At 43.3% G+C, this 14,821-nt stretch overlaps 1 protein-coding gene across 2 annotated transcripts in view; it reads left to right on the forward strand.

The window, feature by feature from the left end:
* The window catches only part of ipo11 (importin 11), a 712,587-nt gene that overhangs the window by 228,676 nt on the left and 469,090 nt on the right, over positions 1-14,821 (forward strand). For both annotated transcript variants that reach the window (XM_038791006.1, XM_038791005.1), the window contains exon 11: positions 4,273-4,425. In XM_038791006.1, the coding sequence (XP_038646934.1) occupies positions 4,273-4,425 (153 nt within the window). The remainder of the gene's footprint in view (positions 1-4,272; positions 4,426-14,821) is intronic.

Below are 14,821 nucleotides of genomic sequence, written 5' to 3' on the forward strand. Positions count from 1 at the left end.
AGGATCAGAGGTGAGCTGGCAAGATGGATACAGAACTGGCTAGGTCAGAGAAGACAGGGTAGCAATGGAAGGGTGCTTTTCTGAATGGAAGGCTTTAACTAGCGGTGTTCCACAGGGATCAGTGCTGGGACCTTTTGTTGTTTGTAATATATATAAATGATTTTGCAGGAAAATGTAGCTGGTCTGATTCATAAGTTTGTGGATGGCACAAAGTTTGATGGAATTGCGGATAGTGAAAAGGATTGTTGGAAGATGCAGCAGGATTTAGATCGGTTGGACACTTGGGGTGGAGAAATGGCAGATGGAGTTTAATCTGGATTAATGTATTTTGGAAGGTCTCATGCAGGTGGGAATTATACAGTAAATGGCAGAACCCTCAGGAGTTTTGACAGGCAGTGAGATTTGGGTACAGGTCCACAGATCACTGAAAGTGGATAAGGTAGCCGAGAAGGCATACAGAATGCTTGCCTTCATCGGCTGGGGCATTGCGAATAAAAACTGGCAAATCATGCTGCAGTTGTACAATGTATTAGGTTACATTTGGAATATCGCATATAATTCTTGTCACCACACGACCAGGAGGATGTGGATGCTGTGGAGAGGGCACAGAAGGGGTTTAACAAGATGTTGCCTGGTCTGAAGGGGCTATGAGGAGAGGTTGGATAAACTCTGATTGTTTGGAACGATGGAGATTGAGGGGCGACCTGATAGAGGTTTCCAAAATTATGAATGGCATGGACAAAGTGGATGGTCAGATGCTTTTTCCCATTTACTACGGGACATAGAACATAGAACATAGAACAGTACAGCACAGAACAGGCCCTTCGGCCCTCAATGTTGTGCCGAGCAATGATCACCCTACTCAAACCCACGTATCCACCCGTAACCCAACAACCCCCCCCATTACCTTACTTTTAAGGACACTACGGGCAATTTAGCATGGCCAATCCACCTAACCCGCACATCTTTGGACTGTGGGAGGAAACCGGAGCACCCGGAGGAAACCCACGCACACACGGGGAGGACGTGCAGACAGTGACCCAGCCGGGAATCGAACCTGGGACCCTGGAGCTGTGAAGCATTTATGCTAACCATCATGCTACCGTGCTGCCCCAAATAGGTTTAAGATGGGAGGAGGAAAGTTTAGAGGAGATGTGCGAGGCAGGTATTTTACACAGAGGGTGGTGTGTGCCTGGAACGCGTTGCCAGGGAAGGTTGTGGTAGCAGATATGATAGCGATGTTTAGGAGGCATCTTGACGAATACATGAATAGGATGGGATGAGAGGGATACAGACCCCGAAGGGCAGAAGGTTTTAGTTTAGACAGGCATCATGATTGGCACGGGCTTGGCGGGTCGAAAGGCCTGTTCCTGAGCTGTGCTGCTCTTCTCCCTGAGAAATATGCACTATTATATCCACCTTTCTTAATTTGCCCTGTCAATTACTCAGTAGTTGTTTGTTCAGTATTGTGTTTCAAGTACCAACTACTGTTGAAAAAGTTTGTATTTTCTAACCAAATTAATTCACTTCTCGGCTTGTCTCAAAAATAAATTTTCCTACATAAGATACTTCTTTCAGTCCCACTGCGTATTCACTTTTAGAAAATTCTTATCATCAGATACCCTGGAGATCCATTATAAGTAGACGAACTGTGGGCGAAATTCTCCGCCCCCCACGACGGGTGGGAGAATAGCGGGAGGGCCTTCCCGACATTTTTGCCGCCCTCCCGCTATTCTCCCCCCCCCCCCCCCGCCGAAGTCCCGACCCGAATCGCTGCCGCCGTTTTTTTACGGCCGGCAGCGATTCTCAGCTGTTAGATGGGCCGAAGTCCCAGCCCTTTCCGCCGTTTTTACGAACGGCAAACACACCTGGTCTTGCCGTTCGTAAAAACGGCATCACAAACTCGCTATTAATAACCATGGCACCGATTGGCACGGCCGTATCACGGCCGTGCCAAGGGTGCCAGGGGCCCGCGATCGGTGGGCACCGATCGCGGGCAGCGGGCCCGATGCCCGCGCACTACTTGTCCTTCCGCCGCCCCGCAGTATCCATTCGCGGGGCGGCTGAGGGGCAACCCGGCCCGCGCATGCGCGGGTTTCGCGCAAAAACGCGATGACGTCACCCGCGCATGCGCGGGTTGGAGTCTTCCAAACTGCGCATGCGCGGCTGACGTCATATGACGCGTCAGCCGGCGCTAACTCCGGCAAGCGGGCTTAACGATTTTCGTTAAGCCCGTCTTGCCGGAGCCTACGGCGTTGGGCTGCTAGCCCCGACCGGGGACCAGAATCGGTCCCCGGTCGGGAAGGGGCGCGCTGCCGTAAAACCCGCCCGGGTTTTACGGCAGCTTTACGATTTCTCCCGTTTTGGGAGAATCGCGCCCTGTGTATTTGAAGAGGGTGCCTCACTGCTTTCTCAAGGGTCTCAGTGGATGTCTATGACACCCGTACTGTGAAGAATTATTTTTAAAAAGGCATTAGTTACTCCAAATGTCAAGCCAGCATACATGAATCCTTGCTTTTAGATGAATCATGCTTAGAATTATAGAATCAAAAATTATTATCCGTACAATACAGAATGAGGCCATTCGGCCCATTGAGTCTGCACCAACCCTTTGAATGAGAGCTCTACCCACGCCCACTCCCCTGCCTGCTCCTTCCTAATCCCATAACCCAATTTGCACATCCTGGACACTTTAAGGGGCAATTTATCATGGCCAATCCACCTAACCTGCACTTTTTTGGACTGTGGGAGGAAACCGGAGTACCCGGAGGAAATCAACACAGACACGTAGAGAAAGTGCAAACTCCACACAGACAGTGACCTGATGTTGGAATTGAACCCATGTCCCTGGCGCTGTGAGGCAGTAGTGCTAACTACCGCGCCACCTTTGTCTGCCAAGAGCATATATTTTTTGTCTCATTTACTGCATTCTTTAACCAAAATAGTGACATTTAAACTTCATTCTAAAGTTTTTCATTAAGTATGTTAAAATCCTGTAGATTGTGTACCTTTGGATTGCATGTCAACTGTGGAGAAGTACCTTTTAGTTTAAGTAAACAGAAAACTAGCTGTGGGCATGATGTACTATATATATTTTTGTAAAACACTTTATTCAGGTATTTATAATAATAATAAATGGTATGAATACAAATATAAACATAATGCATAGACGATCTCCATCCCTAACAAATCCCACCTACCCTAAATAGAAAATAACCCATCTCTCTTCCCCCCCCCCCCCACACTTTTCTTACTGGACAAAAGAGCTGGTTTAGCTCAATGGGCTCGACAGCTAGTTTGTAAGGCCAGCAGTGTGGGTTCAATTCCCGTACCAGTTTATCCGAGCAGGCACTGGAATGTGGCGACTAGGGGCTTTTCACAGTAACTTTATACTTGCGACAATAAAATATTATTATTATTGCCTCTGCTGACGGTTAGTTCCCCCCGAAGAAGTCGACAAGCGGCTGCCACCTCCAGATGAACCCTAGCATTGACCCTCTTAAGGCGAACTTAATTTTCTCAAGTCTGAGAAACGCGGCCATGCCGCTAACCCAGATCTCTAATTTGGGGGCTTCGAGTCCCTTCACACTAGCAACATCTGTCTCCGGGCTATCAAGGAGGCAAAGGCCAAGACGTCGGCCTCTCTCGCCCCCTGGACTCCCGGATCTTCCAACACTCCAGAAATCGCCACCTCTGGACTCGCCACCACCTTTGTTTTTAGCACCGTGGACATGACCTCTGCAAATCCCTGCCAGAATCCCCTAAGCTTCGGACATGCCCAAAACATATGGACATGGTTTGCTGACCCTCCCGCACACCTCGCCTCTATCCCAAAAAACTTGCTCATCCGGGCCACCGTCATATGTGTCCGGGGTACCACCCTGAATTGTATCAGGCTAAGTCTGGCACATGATGACGTTTTGATTCTGCTCAAAGCATCCGCCCACAGAACTGACTCTTCTTCCCCCCCCCCCCCAAAAATTTGGTCTTTTGCTCCTCTATCTGACTCCGACTCCATGAGTTCTTTATAGATATCCGATACCTTCCCCTCTCCCACCCCTGTTCTAGAAACTACCATGTCCTGTATTCCCCGCGGCGGTAGGAGCGGATGGCCGAAACCTGTCTTCACAAAAAATCCAGTGTCTGCAGATATCTAAACCAATACCCTCTCGGCAACTCAAGTACTATATTGTTGCGAATGTTGATCAAATGGAATATTATTAACAGTTAGAAGGTTTTGTAACTGACCTGCCACTTTTTGTTGCATTTTAGAAAGCAAGCCTGAAACTATGGAAGCACATAAGATAAAAATATATTTCTTCAACTATTCAACTTTAACTGAAATCTGTAGAAGATTGGTATCCCATTATTTCCTTCTGACTCCAGAGGAACTGTCAATGTGGGAGGAAGATCCCGAAGGCTTTGGTGAGATTTTAATTGAAAAGAAAGTTTATTTAATATGCATGCTTCAGTTACCTGTAATTCAGTCAAAATTTCTTTATTTGCTCATATAGAATTTTGCATCTCTTGAGCTGTGGTGTGGCACTGCTAATATGCCATTTTATGTCACTGGTTGCATGATGCCTAAGTTATCCAGTGCTTAACATAAATGATGCGCTAGGAACCCCCCGCCCCGCAAGTCCCCGTGCAAGGATTGCACAGGAAAGTCAGACTTCCATTGGCCAATTGCTCTGTCATGGGAAGCATCTGAAACTTCGATTTAAATTGCAAACTTCAGGTGGTTCGAACTGTCTTACAGAAATTGTAACCCAGGAAAGGTCAGATGGAATAAGACCACTTGTAACGCCTTGGAAATAATAATAATCTTTATTATCGTCACAATTAGGCTTACGTTTACACTGCAATGAAGTTACTGTGAAAAGCCCCTAGTCTCCACACTCCAGTGCCTGTTCGGGTACACAGAATGAGAATTCAGAATGTCCAATTCACCTAACAAGTACGTCTTTCAAAACTTGTGGGAGGAAACCGGAGCACCCGGAGAAAACCCACGCAGTCACAGGGAGAATGTGCAGACTCCACACAGACAGTGACCCAAGCAGGAATCGAACCTGGGACCCTGGAGCCGTATAGCAAGCTAATCTTGTGTTCCTTCTACAAACATACCTAAGTCTTTCTGAATATCAACACTTACAAGTTTGACCCTTTTAAAAAATATTCTGTTTTTCTATTCTTACACCCAAAGTGTATTTTCCTACAGTATACTCAGTTTGCCAACTTGTTGTCCACATCACCTATCTATATCTCTTGCAGCCTCTCTCTGCCCCCTACCCTCACAGCTAACCTGCCCACCTGGCTTGGTGTCATCATCAAACTTGATACCCTGTCTATTCATCTAAGTAATGAATTTTGATTGTAAATTGCTGAGGCAACAGCACTGACCCATGCGACACTTCACTCTCTCTGCCAGCTTTGTGTCCACTGTCTTCTTTCCATCCATTAAGCAATTTGTCCATCTAAAAGAACACCCCCAATTCCATTAACCTCTATTTTGTCTACTAACCATTTGTTTGGCTCTTCAAATGATATTTGGAAATAATATACTATAATCTACTATTTCCCTTCCCCTAATAATAATCTTTATTATTGTCACAAGTAGGCTTACACTAACACGGCAATGAAGTTACTGAAAATACTAGTAACACCCTCTTTTAAAAAAAAACTGATTAATTTATAAAATAAAATTTCCCTTTCGTGAAACCATGTTGACTTGTTCTAATCATACCATGCTTCCTGAATTACATTGTTACAAATTCCTCAATGATCCATTCTCGCATTTTCCCAACAACTGATGCTCGTCTAAATGGCATGTAGTTCAAGTTTTTTTCTGTCACTCCTTTCTTGAAGAGTGCCAACTTCCAATCTAATGGGACCATTCCCAAAACGAAGGGATTTTGTAAAATCATAGCTAGTGCATCCATTAGTCCTGCAGCTTTCTTTTTGTGAATCCGTAAGTCTTGGGTCCACGGGATTTGTCAGATTTTAGTCCCTTCAGTTTTGATAATTAATTCTTAAAATTTGTTCATGGGGCTCAGGTGTTGTTAGTTAGACCAGCATGTATTGCGTATCCCTAATTTCCCTTGAGAAGGTGGGGAATTGCTGCACTTCATGAGTTGTAGGAACACCCATAGTGCTTGTGAAGGAAGTTCCAGGATTTTGACCCGAATGACCGTGATGGATCATCGATATAGTTCTAAATCAGGATGGTGAGAGGCTTGGAAGGGAAATTGAAGGTGGTGGTGTTCTCATGCATTTGCTGCCCTTGTTCAAGGTAGTAAAGATTGTGGGTTTGGAAGGTGCTGAGTTGCTTAAGTGCATTTTGAAGATGGTGCACATTGTACGTCGTTGGTGGAGGGAATGAATGTTTAAGGTGGTGGATGGAGTGCCAGTCAAATGGTCTGCTTTGTCCTGGATGGTGTTGAACTTATTAAGTGCTGTTGGAGCTACATCCATCCAGGCAAGGGGAGAGCATTTAATCAAACCTGGTGACTTGTGTCTTATAACCAGGCTTTGGGGAGTCAGGTGGTGAGTTAGAATTCCCAGCTTCTGACTTGCTCTTGTAGCCACAGTACTTACTTGACTGCTCAAGTTCAGTTTCTGGTCAATGGTAATGCCCACAATATTGACACTGGGGGATTCAGCTGTGGCATTGCTATTGAATGTCAAGAGGAGATGGTTGAATTCCCTCTTGTTGGAGATTGTCATTGCCTGGCACTTGTGTGGCACAAATGTTACTTGCCACTTATCAGCCTAAGCCTGAACAGTCATCTGCTGCATATGGACCCAGACTGCTTCAGTATCTGAGGAGCCTAGAAGACTGCAGAAATTAGATCTGACCCGTTGGTTATGGGGCTGCTTGGATCTGTCCATTGCACGCTGCTTCCGTCGTTTGGCGTACACTGGGTGTTGTGTTGTAATCTCACCAGGTTGACCCCTGATTTTGTTTCATTTTAACACCTAAGTTGCCCGAGTTATTTCTGCAATGAACCCAGTGTTTTACGACATAAAATGTTTATTCAATGACTCTGTAAAATTCCTTGCTCATGAGGATATTTTCAGCTGACTCTGCTTCTAAAGGACCGACATTTACTTTTTAACTACTATATTCCTTTTTGCATACTTATAATTAATCTTGCAATTAATTGTTTTTCATATTTCTGTTTAGTTTCTGCTCTTTCTATTTTTTTCCCTTTTTATCTACTTTTCTGGTGGTACTTTGCTAATTTAAAACACCCCCTATACCCAGATTTGTGACTGATTTGCAACATGGTAAGTCTCTTGTCATAATCCAATACTATCCTTAACTTCCTAATTTAGCCCTGGATGGGGATTTCTTGCTGAGTATTCGTTTTTCAATCAAGCTTATTTTTGTTAAATATTTTGAATTGTTTCTGTAAATGGCTGCCATTGTTGATTTATCTCCATACATTTTAGTCTCTTTACTATATATTTACCCAATTAACCATAGACAATTCTCCCCTCACACCTGTGCAATTGGCTTTGTTTAAGGTCGTTGTTTGCAATTGGCACATAATGTAGAATTCAGTGATATTAGAACATAGAACTGTACAGCACAGAACAGGCCCTTCGGCCCTCGATGTTGTGCCGAGCCATGATCACCCTACTCAAACCTACGTATCCACCCTATACCCGTAACCCAACAACCCCCCCCCCAACCTTACCTTTTAGGATACTACGGGCAATTTAGCATGGCCAATCCACCTAACCCGCACATCTTTGGACTGTGGGAGGAAACCGGAGCACCCGGAGGAAACCCACGCACACACGGGGAGGACGTGCAGACTCCGCACAGACAGTGACCCAGCCGGGAATCGAACCTGGGACCCTGGAGCTGTGAAGCATTTATGCTAACCACCATGCTACCGTGTTGCCCAAATATAGTCACTATTTCCCAGTCAATCTTTTACTAATTAACCCTGCTTCATCACACAATGAAATCCCCAGAATTATTACATTTATTTTGTTGCAAGCTCCAATAATTTATTGTCTAATGCTCTGCTCAATTATCTCAATGATTTGATGGGAATAGTTTGTAGCCCCCTATTTTTTAAACTCTGGCTGTTCCTTCATGATATTCTGAGACCAGACCTTTTCTCCAGAATGTTCTTATTAGTAACCTTTATTATCAGGTCTACCCCTCCTCCTTGGCCATTCTGTCTGTTTTCCCAAAGAATTGTATACTCTAGAATATTTATTACTCATCCTTGATTACATAGAACTTCGGAATTAGGAGCAGCAGTAGGCAATTCAGCCCTTGAACTCTTCTTTGAACTATCTCCTCTTTGCTGCCTGCTTTCCCACCTATTTTAGTATCATCTACAAATTTTGCTATGTTACACTCTGTCCCTGCTTGCAGATCATTTATATTATCTAGGTTGAAAAACATTTGAGGCCCGAGGACTGACCCCCTACGTCACCCCGTTAGTTACAATTCACCAGCTAGAGAAGGACCCATTTATCCCAACCCTCTGCTTTCTCTCAGTCAGCCAATCTTGAATCCAATCTTGTATTCTGCCCCCAATCCCCTGTGATCTCACCGTCTGGATCAGTCTTTTATGCGGCACCTTGTCAAACACCTTCTGGAAGTCCAGATATACCATATCCACAGGTTCTCCATTATTCACTTCACTGGTTATGTCCTCAAAGAACTCAAGCAAGTTTGTTGAACATGACTTATCCTTCATAAAACCATGCTGACAATGGTGGATTGAGCTTTGTCTTTCCAAATGTTCAGTTATCTCCTCCTTAATGATTGATTTTGGCAACTTCGCCACCACAAAGGTCAAGCAAACCAGTCTGTAGTTTCCTACTTTTTGCCTCTCACCCATTTGAATAGGAACTTGACATTAACGTGTTTCCAATCCACTGAGATTCTTCCAGAATCCAGGGAATTCGGAAGTATCATAACCAATGCACCCACTATCTTCACTGCCACTTCCCTTAATATCCTAGGGTGCAGGCCATCAGGTCTGAGATCTATCTGCCTTTAATCCCATTAGTTTATTCAATACCGTCTCCCTCGTGGTGGTTATTGCACCCAAGTTCCTCTGCATCCTCTACATCCTCTACACCCTCTGCACCCTCTACATCCTCTGGGCGGCACGGTAGCATAGTGATTAGAACAATTACTTCACAGCTCCAGGGTCCCAGGTTCGATTCCAGGCTTGGGTCACTGTCTGTGTGGAGTCTGCACATTCTCCCAGTGTGTGCATGGGTTTCCTCCCGGGTGCTCCGGATTCCTCCCACAGTCCAAAGATGTGCAGGTTAGGTGGAATGGCCATGATAAATTGTCCTTAGTGTCCAAAATTGGCCTTAGTGTTGGGTGGGGTTACTGGGTTATGGGGATAGGGTGGAGTTGTGGACTTGGGTGGGTGCTCTTTCCAAGAGCCGGTGCAGACTCGATGGGCCGAATGGCCTCCTGCACTGTAAATTCTATGGGTCACTAGTTTTTGAAAAATGTTTATTATCTTCTACTGTGAAGACAGGCAAAATATTGGTTCATAAGCCATCTCTGTGTTCTCCATTATTATCTCACCAGTATCGTCCTCTAAAGGGCCAACATTTATTTTAGCTATTCTCTTCCTCTTTATCTACTTAAAGAAGCTTTGTTTCCTTTGTAACCATGTCTCTGTAGTGATTAAATCTGAATCACTTACCTCTATTTGTGCCACTAGTCCACCTATCTTATTTCAGGTGTGTTGTGCATTCGCATAAAGAACCTTGAATTTCATTTTTTAAATTTCTATTCACTGCAATGAGATATTCATTTTTGTTGAACTCTTCATCCATTCTTGTGTTAACGATCGAATCATAGAATCCAATCATTGCAGAAGAAGGCCATTCAGCCATTCGTGCCTGCACCGACCATCTGAAAGAGTACCCCAGCTTTTTCCCGTAACCCCACCTAACAATTGGACACTAAGCGGGAATTTAGCTTGGCCAATCCACCTAGCATCTTTGGATGTGGGAGGAAACCGGAGCTCCCAGAGGAAATTCATGTAGACACTGAATGTGCAAACTCCACACAGACAGCCACCCAAGGTCAGAATTGAACCCGGCGCTTTGAGGCAGCAATGCTAGTCACTGTGCCATCGTGCGGCGCTTGTTAGTTTATGATGGAGGATCACCATCGCAACTTGTCTTTTTTCTTCAGCAAACTTATCCTTCCCACAGTTCAGCAGAGGCACAAACTTCTTATGGTTTCCCCATAGCAACTGTTCCAGCTGTGTCCACTTATACACTTCAGGCCATTACCTGTCTTTAAATAATACAATTAGCATAACAATGTAATTGCCAAAGTATGTACTCGCTGATGGTTGGAGGTTATGTTTCTGAGTCCTGCTGTTTTGGCCGTAACACTATTTCCAGACCTGGCGTTTTGTATGCTGACTGCCGTTTTTTGACTTTACGGCCTGGACTGAGGCAAGGGCGAACAAGGTTTGAAGAAGGGGAAGAATAACCCACTGCTGGAAGTTGCTAATAGGGGAGAGAAAGAGGGGAGTTGCATACATTCCTGGGCTGTGTATTTGCTTATGGCTGTCTTTTTGCTTATTGGACTTGGAGTGAAGCAAGGGGTGGATTTTGGTTGGCCTGCTGCCGGGCTGAAAGTGGAGGAGAGCTCGCTCCTGCAGTCTTTGAACTGGATGGAGTTAGAACTCCAGGCGCCGGTACTGTTGGAGAGGAAGGGCGGTGGCCTGATTGACTGACTGTAACTTGGAGGTCGTATCAGGGTGTCTCATGACCTCTTGTCACCCTCCGGTGTCTGTAGCTATGTGCTGCTCCTAGTTAGGGAGCTGCATGGATTATTAGTGTTGGTTTATATTGTTACTTGCCTGTATTTTCTGTTTGGTAGTTGTATGGGGCCTCTGTATATCCGATTGCAGCGAACCCGAGCGCGAGGGCTGTTTTAACAACAAGTCGAGGGCATACAGAGAGCAGCGGACCAACGTAATGCCGAGTGCGAGGGCACACAGGGTGCGAGGGCCCTGTTCACTATGCATTTGTTTATTCTGTGTTTGGTTTCCTCATGAAATGTTGTGATTGTCCGTTTGTATAGCTATATTGTAGTGTACTGGAACCTGTATGTATGGCACGGAGCTGTCTCCTTGTGAATTTGTGCGTTTATGGACTGTTTATGGACCAGGTTTGGTCTGTCTGTTTGAAATGGTGAAATTGTGGTCACCTCGCTATATTTTACCTGTTACAGTTTAATGTTGCAGTTTTGAACTTTAAACTAAAAATGTATGTACTTGCTGATGGTTTGACACATTATTGGACAGGACATCAGCCATTGCCCATTTTAAGTAGGGCCCATTCCAATGGAATAACTCACTCTCTTCCCTGATTACTACTGCCATTGCCCATGAATTAAAATGGTTTCTTGCACACAACTCTTTGAAGGCTAATGATTGCAATTTTACAAGGTTGGATATGCCCTTTTCCCGGTGCAACATTGACACAATGCCACTATACATTCTCTCGGTTAATCTGTTCATCACTGAATAGATTAAGAATTTCTTGTTAATTAGATTACAATTTAGATCAAATTTTGTATTGTTCTATTGGGTCGACAGATGAATTAAAAGTGTCTTAACTGTGAGTAGGAATAATTTTTGGATTAACACATTGGGAACCTCTGTAGTTTTATATCACTGAGTGGAAAGATGCAGATTTAATTCCTTCATCCGAGTTACCAACCTTAATTTTGCTTTTTGGAGGTCATCAATTTCTTTGTGCAGGGTCGTAATGTTGGAAACATTGTTTCCTTTTACCTCCTCATAAACTCCGACCCGTCGTCATCAATGATTTCTATCTCTGCAGTCCCTTCTCCAAGCTGGTCTCATCCATAATACCCAACTCTTGTTTCCTTAAATCTCTCCTTGAACCCTAACCCCACCCTCATTTCAGGTCACATAGCCAACAGCTTGTAAACTGTTGTAGATCTTTATTGTTTGAAACCCAGTTGTCAGGTTGCCCTCGAGAAGTCATGCGGACTCTTGAACTTTTCCGAAAGTCTTGATGTGAGATGCTTTAAATTAATGTACAAATAATTTGTATTAGAGAGTTTTTAGTTGCAGTTTGCATCTGTTGCAATTTGTAGCTCACCAAGAGAGGTTAGTAAATGAGCGTTAGATAAGCGTTCATTCTAAGCAGAGTAAAAGCACTAACTCCAGCATTCATGGTGTGGAATGTGGGTGAGGCTCTGAGTTTTAGTTTTGTTAGGGAATAATGTTGAAAGATTGCCTCATTTGAAGCGTATGGAAAAATTGACAATGGGCCTCAGTCTTATTGCAAAAGAATGAAATCAGCTTGGAGATATTGTAAAGTAAACTAGAACAAGAAACTGAAGCATCTACAGAGATGGTAAATTGAAGTTTTACCTCTTGAGTATAGCTGGAGTTGAGCATTCTCTCGCAGGACTGTGGCATTGTTATGGATGGTCACTTCAGAAGTAAATAACTTTCAGATTGATATCTTACTTGAGGGACATGAGACGTAAACCTGAGTGCATAACATACATACTAAGTTCATTGTATTTGGTTTGTTTAATTTGTTATATACAATAACATTTGTTTTGTGAGAAATGGTAAAATCCTGATTATAATTATGTACTCAGATTTCTATTTAAATGCTAACAGTCCCTAACTGGATTGGAACAAAATATAATTTAGGTAAATAGATTATTTTTTGAAAATATCAGTTATGTTTTAATGAACAAATGATTTGCTCGCAAATTTAATTATAGTTTAACTTTGTTTCTTTACCCATTAACATTCAAATTATGTGATCATATTTTAGCTTGATGAAATAGTCTTTGTCAATATTTCTTTAATATTAAGAAATGCTCTTCCAACTAATGAAACAAAGCATACTAGGTGGAATAATAACATCCAGTTGCAGGAATTAAGAGTGCACAATTGGTTTCAGTAGAAAAATTGGGTGAGATGTAGCCACTCTGCTGTCGATGATTTCTGTCCTTTGGTGTAAGTTGAGAATTGCCCCAACATATTTGAAGGCTGCTTACAAGATAATAGAACAATGTGTCCCTGTGTATTTTTGCTGGTTTAGCAATCGGAAAGATGAATTTTAAGAAGGAATTTTGATTGAGTGCTTTATAGCAGTAAGCTCTGTTTGTGTACTTCTTTAGAAACACAGCCAGACTGAAATTCATACACAAGTAGGCAGAATGTCTTTTTGGCTTGATAATGGAATGACCCCGAACTTCCTAACCCTTGCATATTTCTTAAATGTAGATCATAAATTTATTTGCTATATTTGAATCTGCAGCCGCATGTACGAATTTCCTTAGACACCTTAATGGACTCCATAATGTGCTGAAATTCGCCTTTGAAATGGGAGCAGCCTTGGGAGCTCTATTTCCTCAATGTGCTGGTTGAGAAATCTGCTCATCGGTTTGCCAAGAGTGTTTGTTACAAGACTATCCTCACTGCTTAATATGTGCATTGGGATTTCTACATTTCCTTGCACTGTAAGATTCGCCTTATCTTCAACCTTGTAAGTCAGACCCAAATCATTTGCTCACTGCAAGCTTCTTGCCGAAATAGGTTGCATTAAAGCCATCCTGCAGAATAATGGATCCCTTGATCAGTTCATTGATCGCTGTATGTCGTACAAACTCACGTATGGGCCTGAGGCCACTAGTTTTGGTGAACTTAGCGAGCTTCTGTGTAGGCCTGCAGTGCACTGCTACTATGCAGCAGCAACAAGTGTAGTATTTTTTACTAACAATGCTGGTGTCAAGCCAAAAAGATATTCTACCTACTTCACAAATGAGCAATGTGATGGATGGATTTTAGGGCATGTGTGCTGCTAGATATGTGGTCCATAATTCCCAATACCTGGTGGACTGCAGAGGAGAGCGCAGTGTGCACATGCTCAAAGTTCAAACATCGTAACTACGGGAAAAGCATTATACCACCTCATATAGCACAACCAGCTCAATTGCAGACGATCACATAAAATCCAGGACCGTTGGTCACCCTGTGCCCAGGGTGCCTATTACAACTAAATGAAAGCTTGAGGACAACTCTTTCCTGGTGCATTCTCCATGGCAGTGCCTCTACCAGTCAGAGTCCACTTGCCAATTAGTCACTCATTTCTCACGCAGTATAAATTATTCCCGTTAACATTTGGTATTCTTGTGATTCTATCCTAACGTGTGTAAGAAGAAAAGTTGCAACACCATGTCTCTTTTTTTTCTACTAGGTTATAGCAAAATCTTGTTTCCTGTGTCTGATAATATCTGGAGCTGTATTAAAGATTACACATGGTTTGAAGAAGAGTAGACAAGAAGATGAATTGCAGTAATCCATTTGCCTTGAATTGCCTTTAATAGATTAAGAAAACATTGTCTTTTATGCGACTGCTGATTGTGAATTTAATTTAAATGGTCGGGACTTGAACGTGTAGGGGGTACAATATAAAAGTTTGCAGGCGACACAATAATTGGAATTGTGGTCAACTTTGATGAGGACAGTGCGTGTTAAGTAATGGGTTAAGAGACATTGCAATTAGTTGTCTCATTTATGTTAAGTGTTCAATGATTGTCTCATTTATGTTAAATGTTGAATGATTGACACTGATATGTAACGGGGCTTCAGGTGGCCTCTGGATCTAGTGATGTGTAGAGTTCTGAGCAGAGTTAGTGGCAACAAATAAAAGTGTGTTGGTGAAAAAGGAGCTGAACTTTTGCCTCTTCATACCACAGCATTTAATACGTCTAACAATTGGTAGGAGAGGATGGTTGCTGTGTAAATGTGAA

Source organism: Scyliorhinus canicula, chromosome 3 (genome assembly GCF_902713615.1).
Source record: "Scyliorhinus canicula chromosome 3, sScyCan1.1, whole genome shotgun sequence".
Taxonomy (NCBI): Eukaryota; Metazoa; Chordata; class Chondrichthyes; order Carcharhiniformes; family Scyliorhinidae; genus Scyliorhinus; species Scyliorhinus canicula.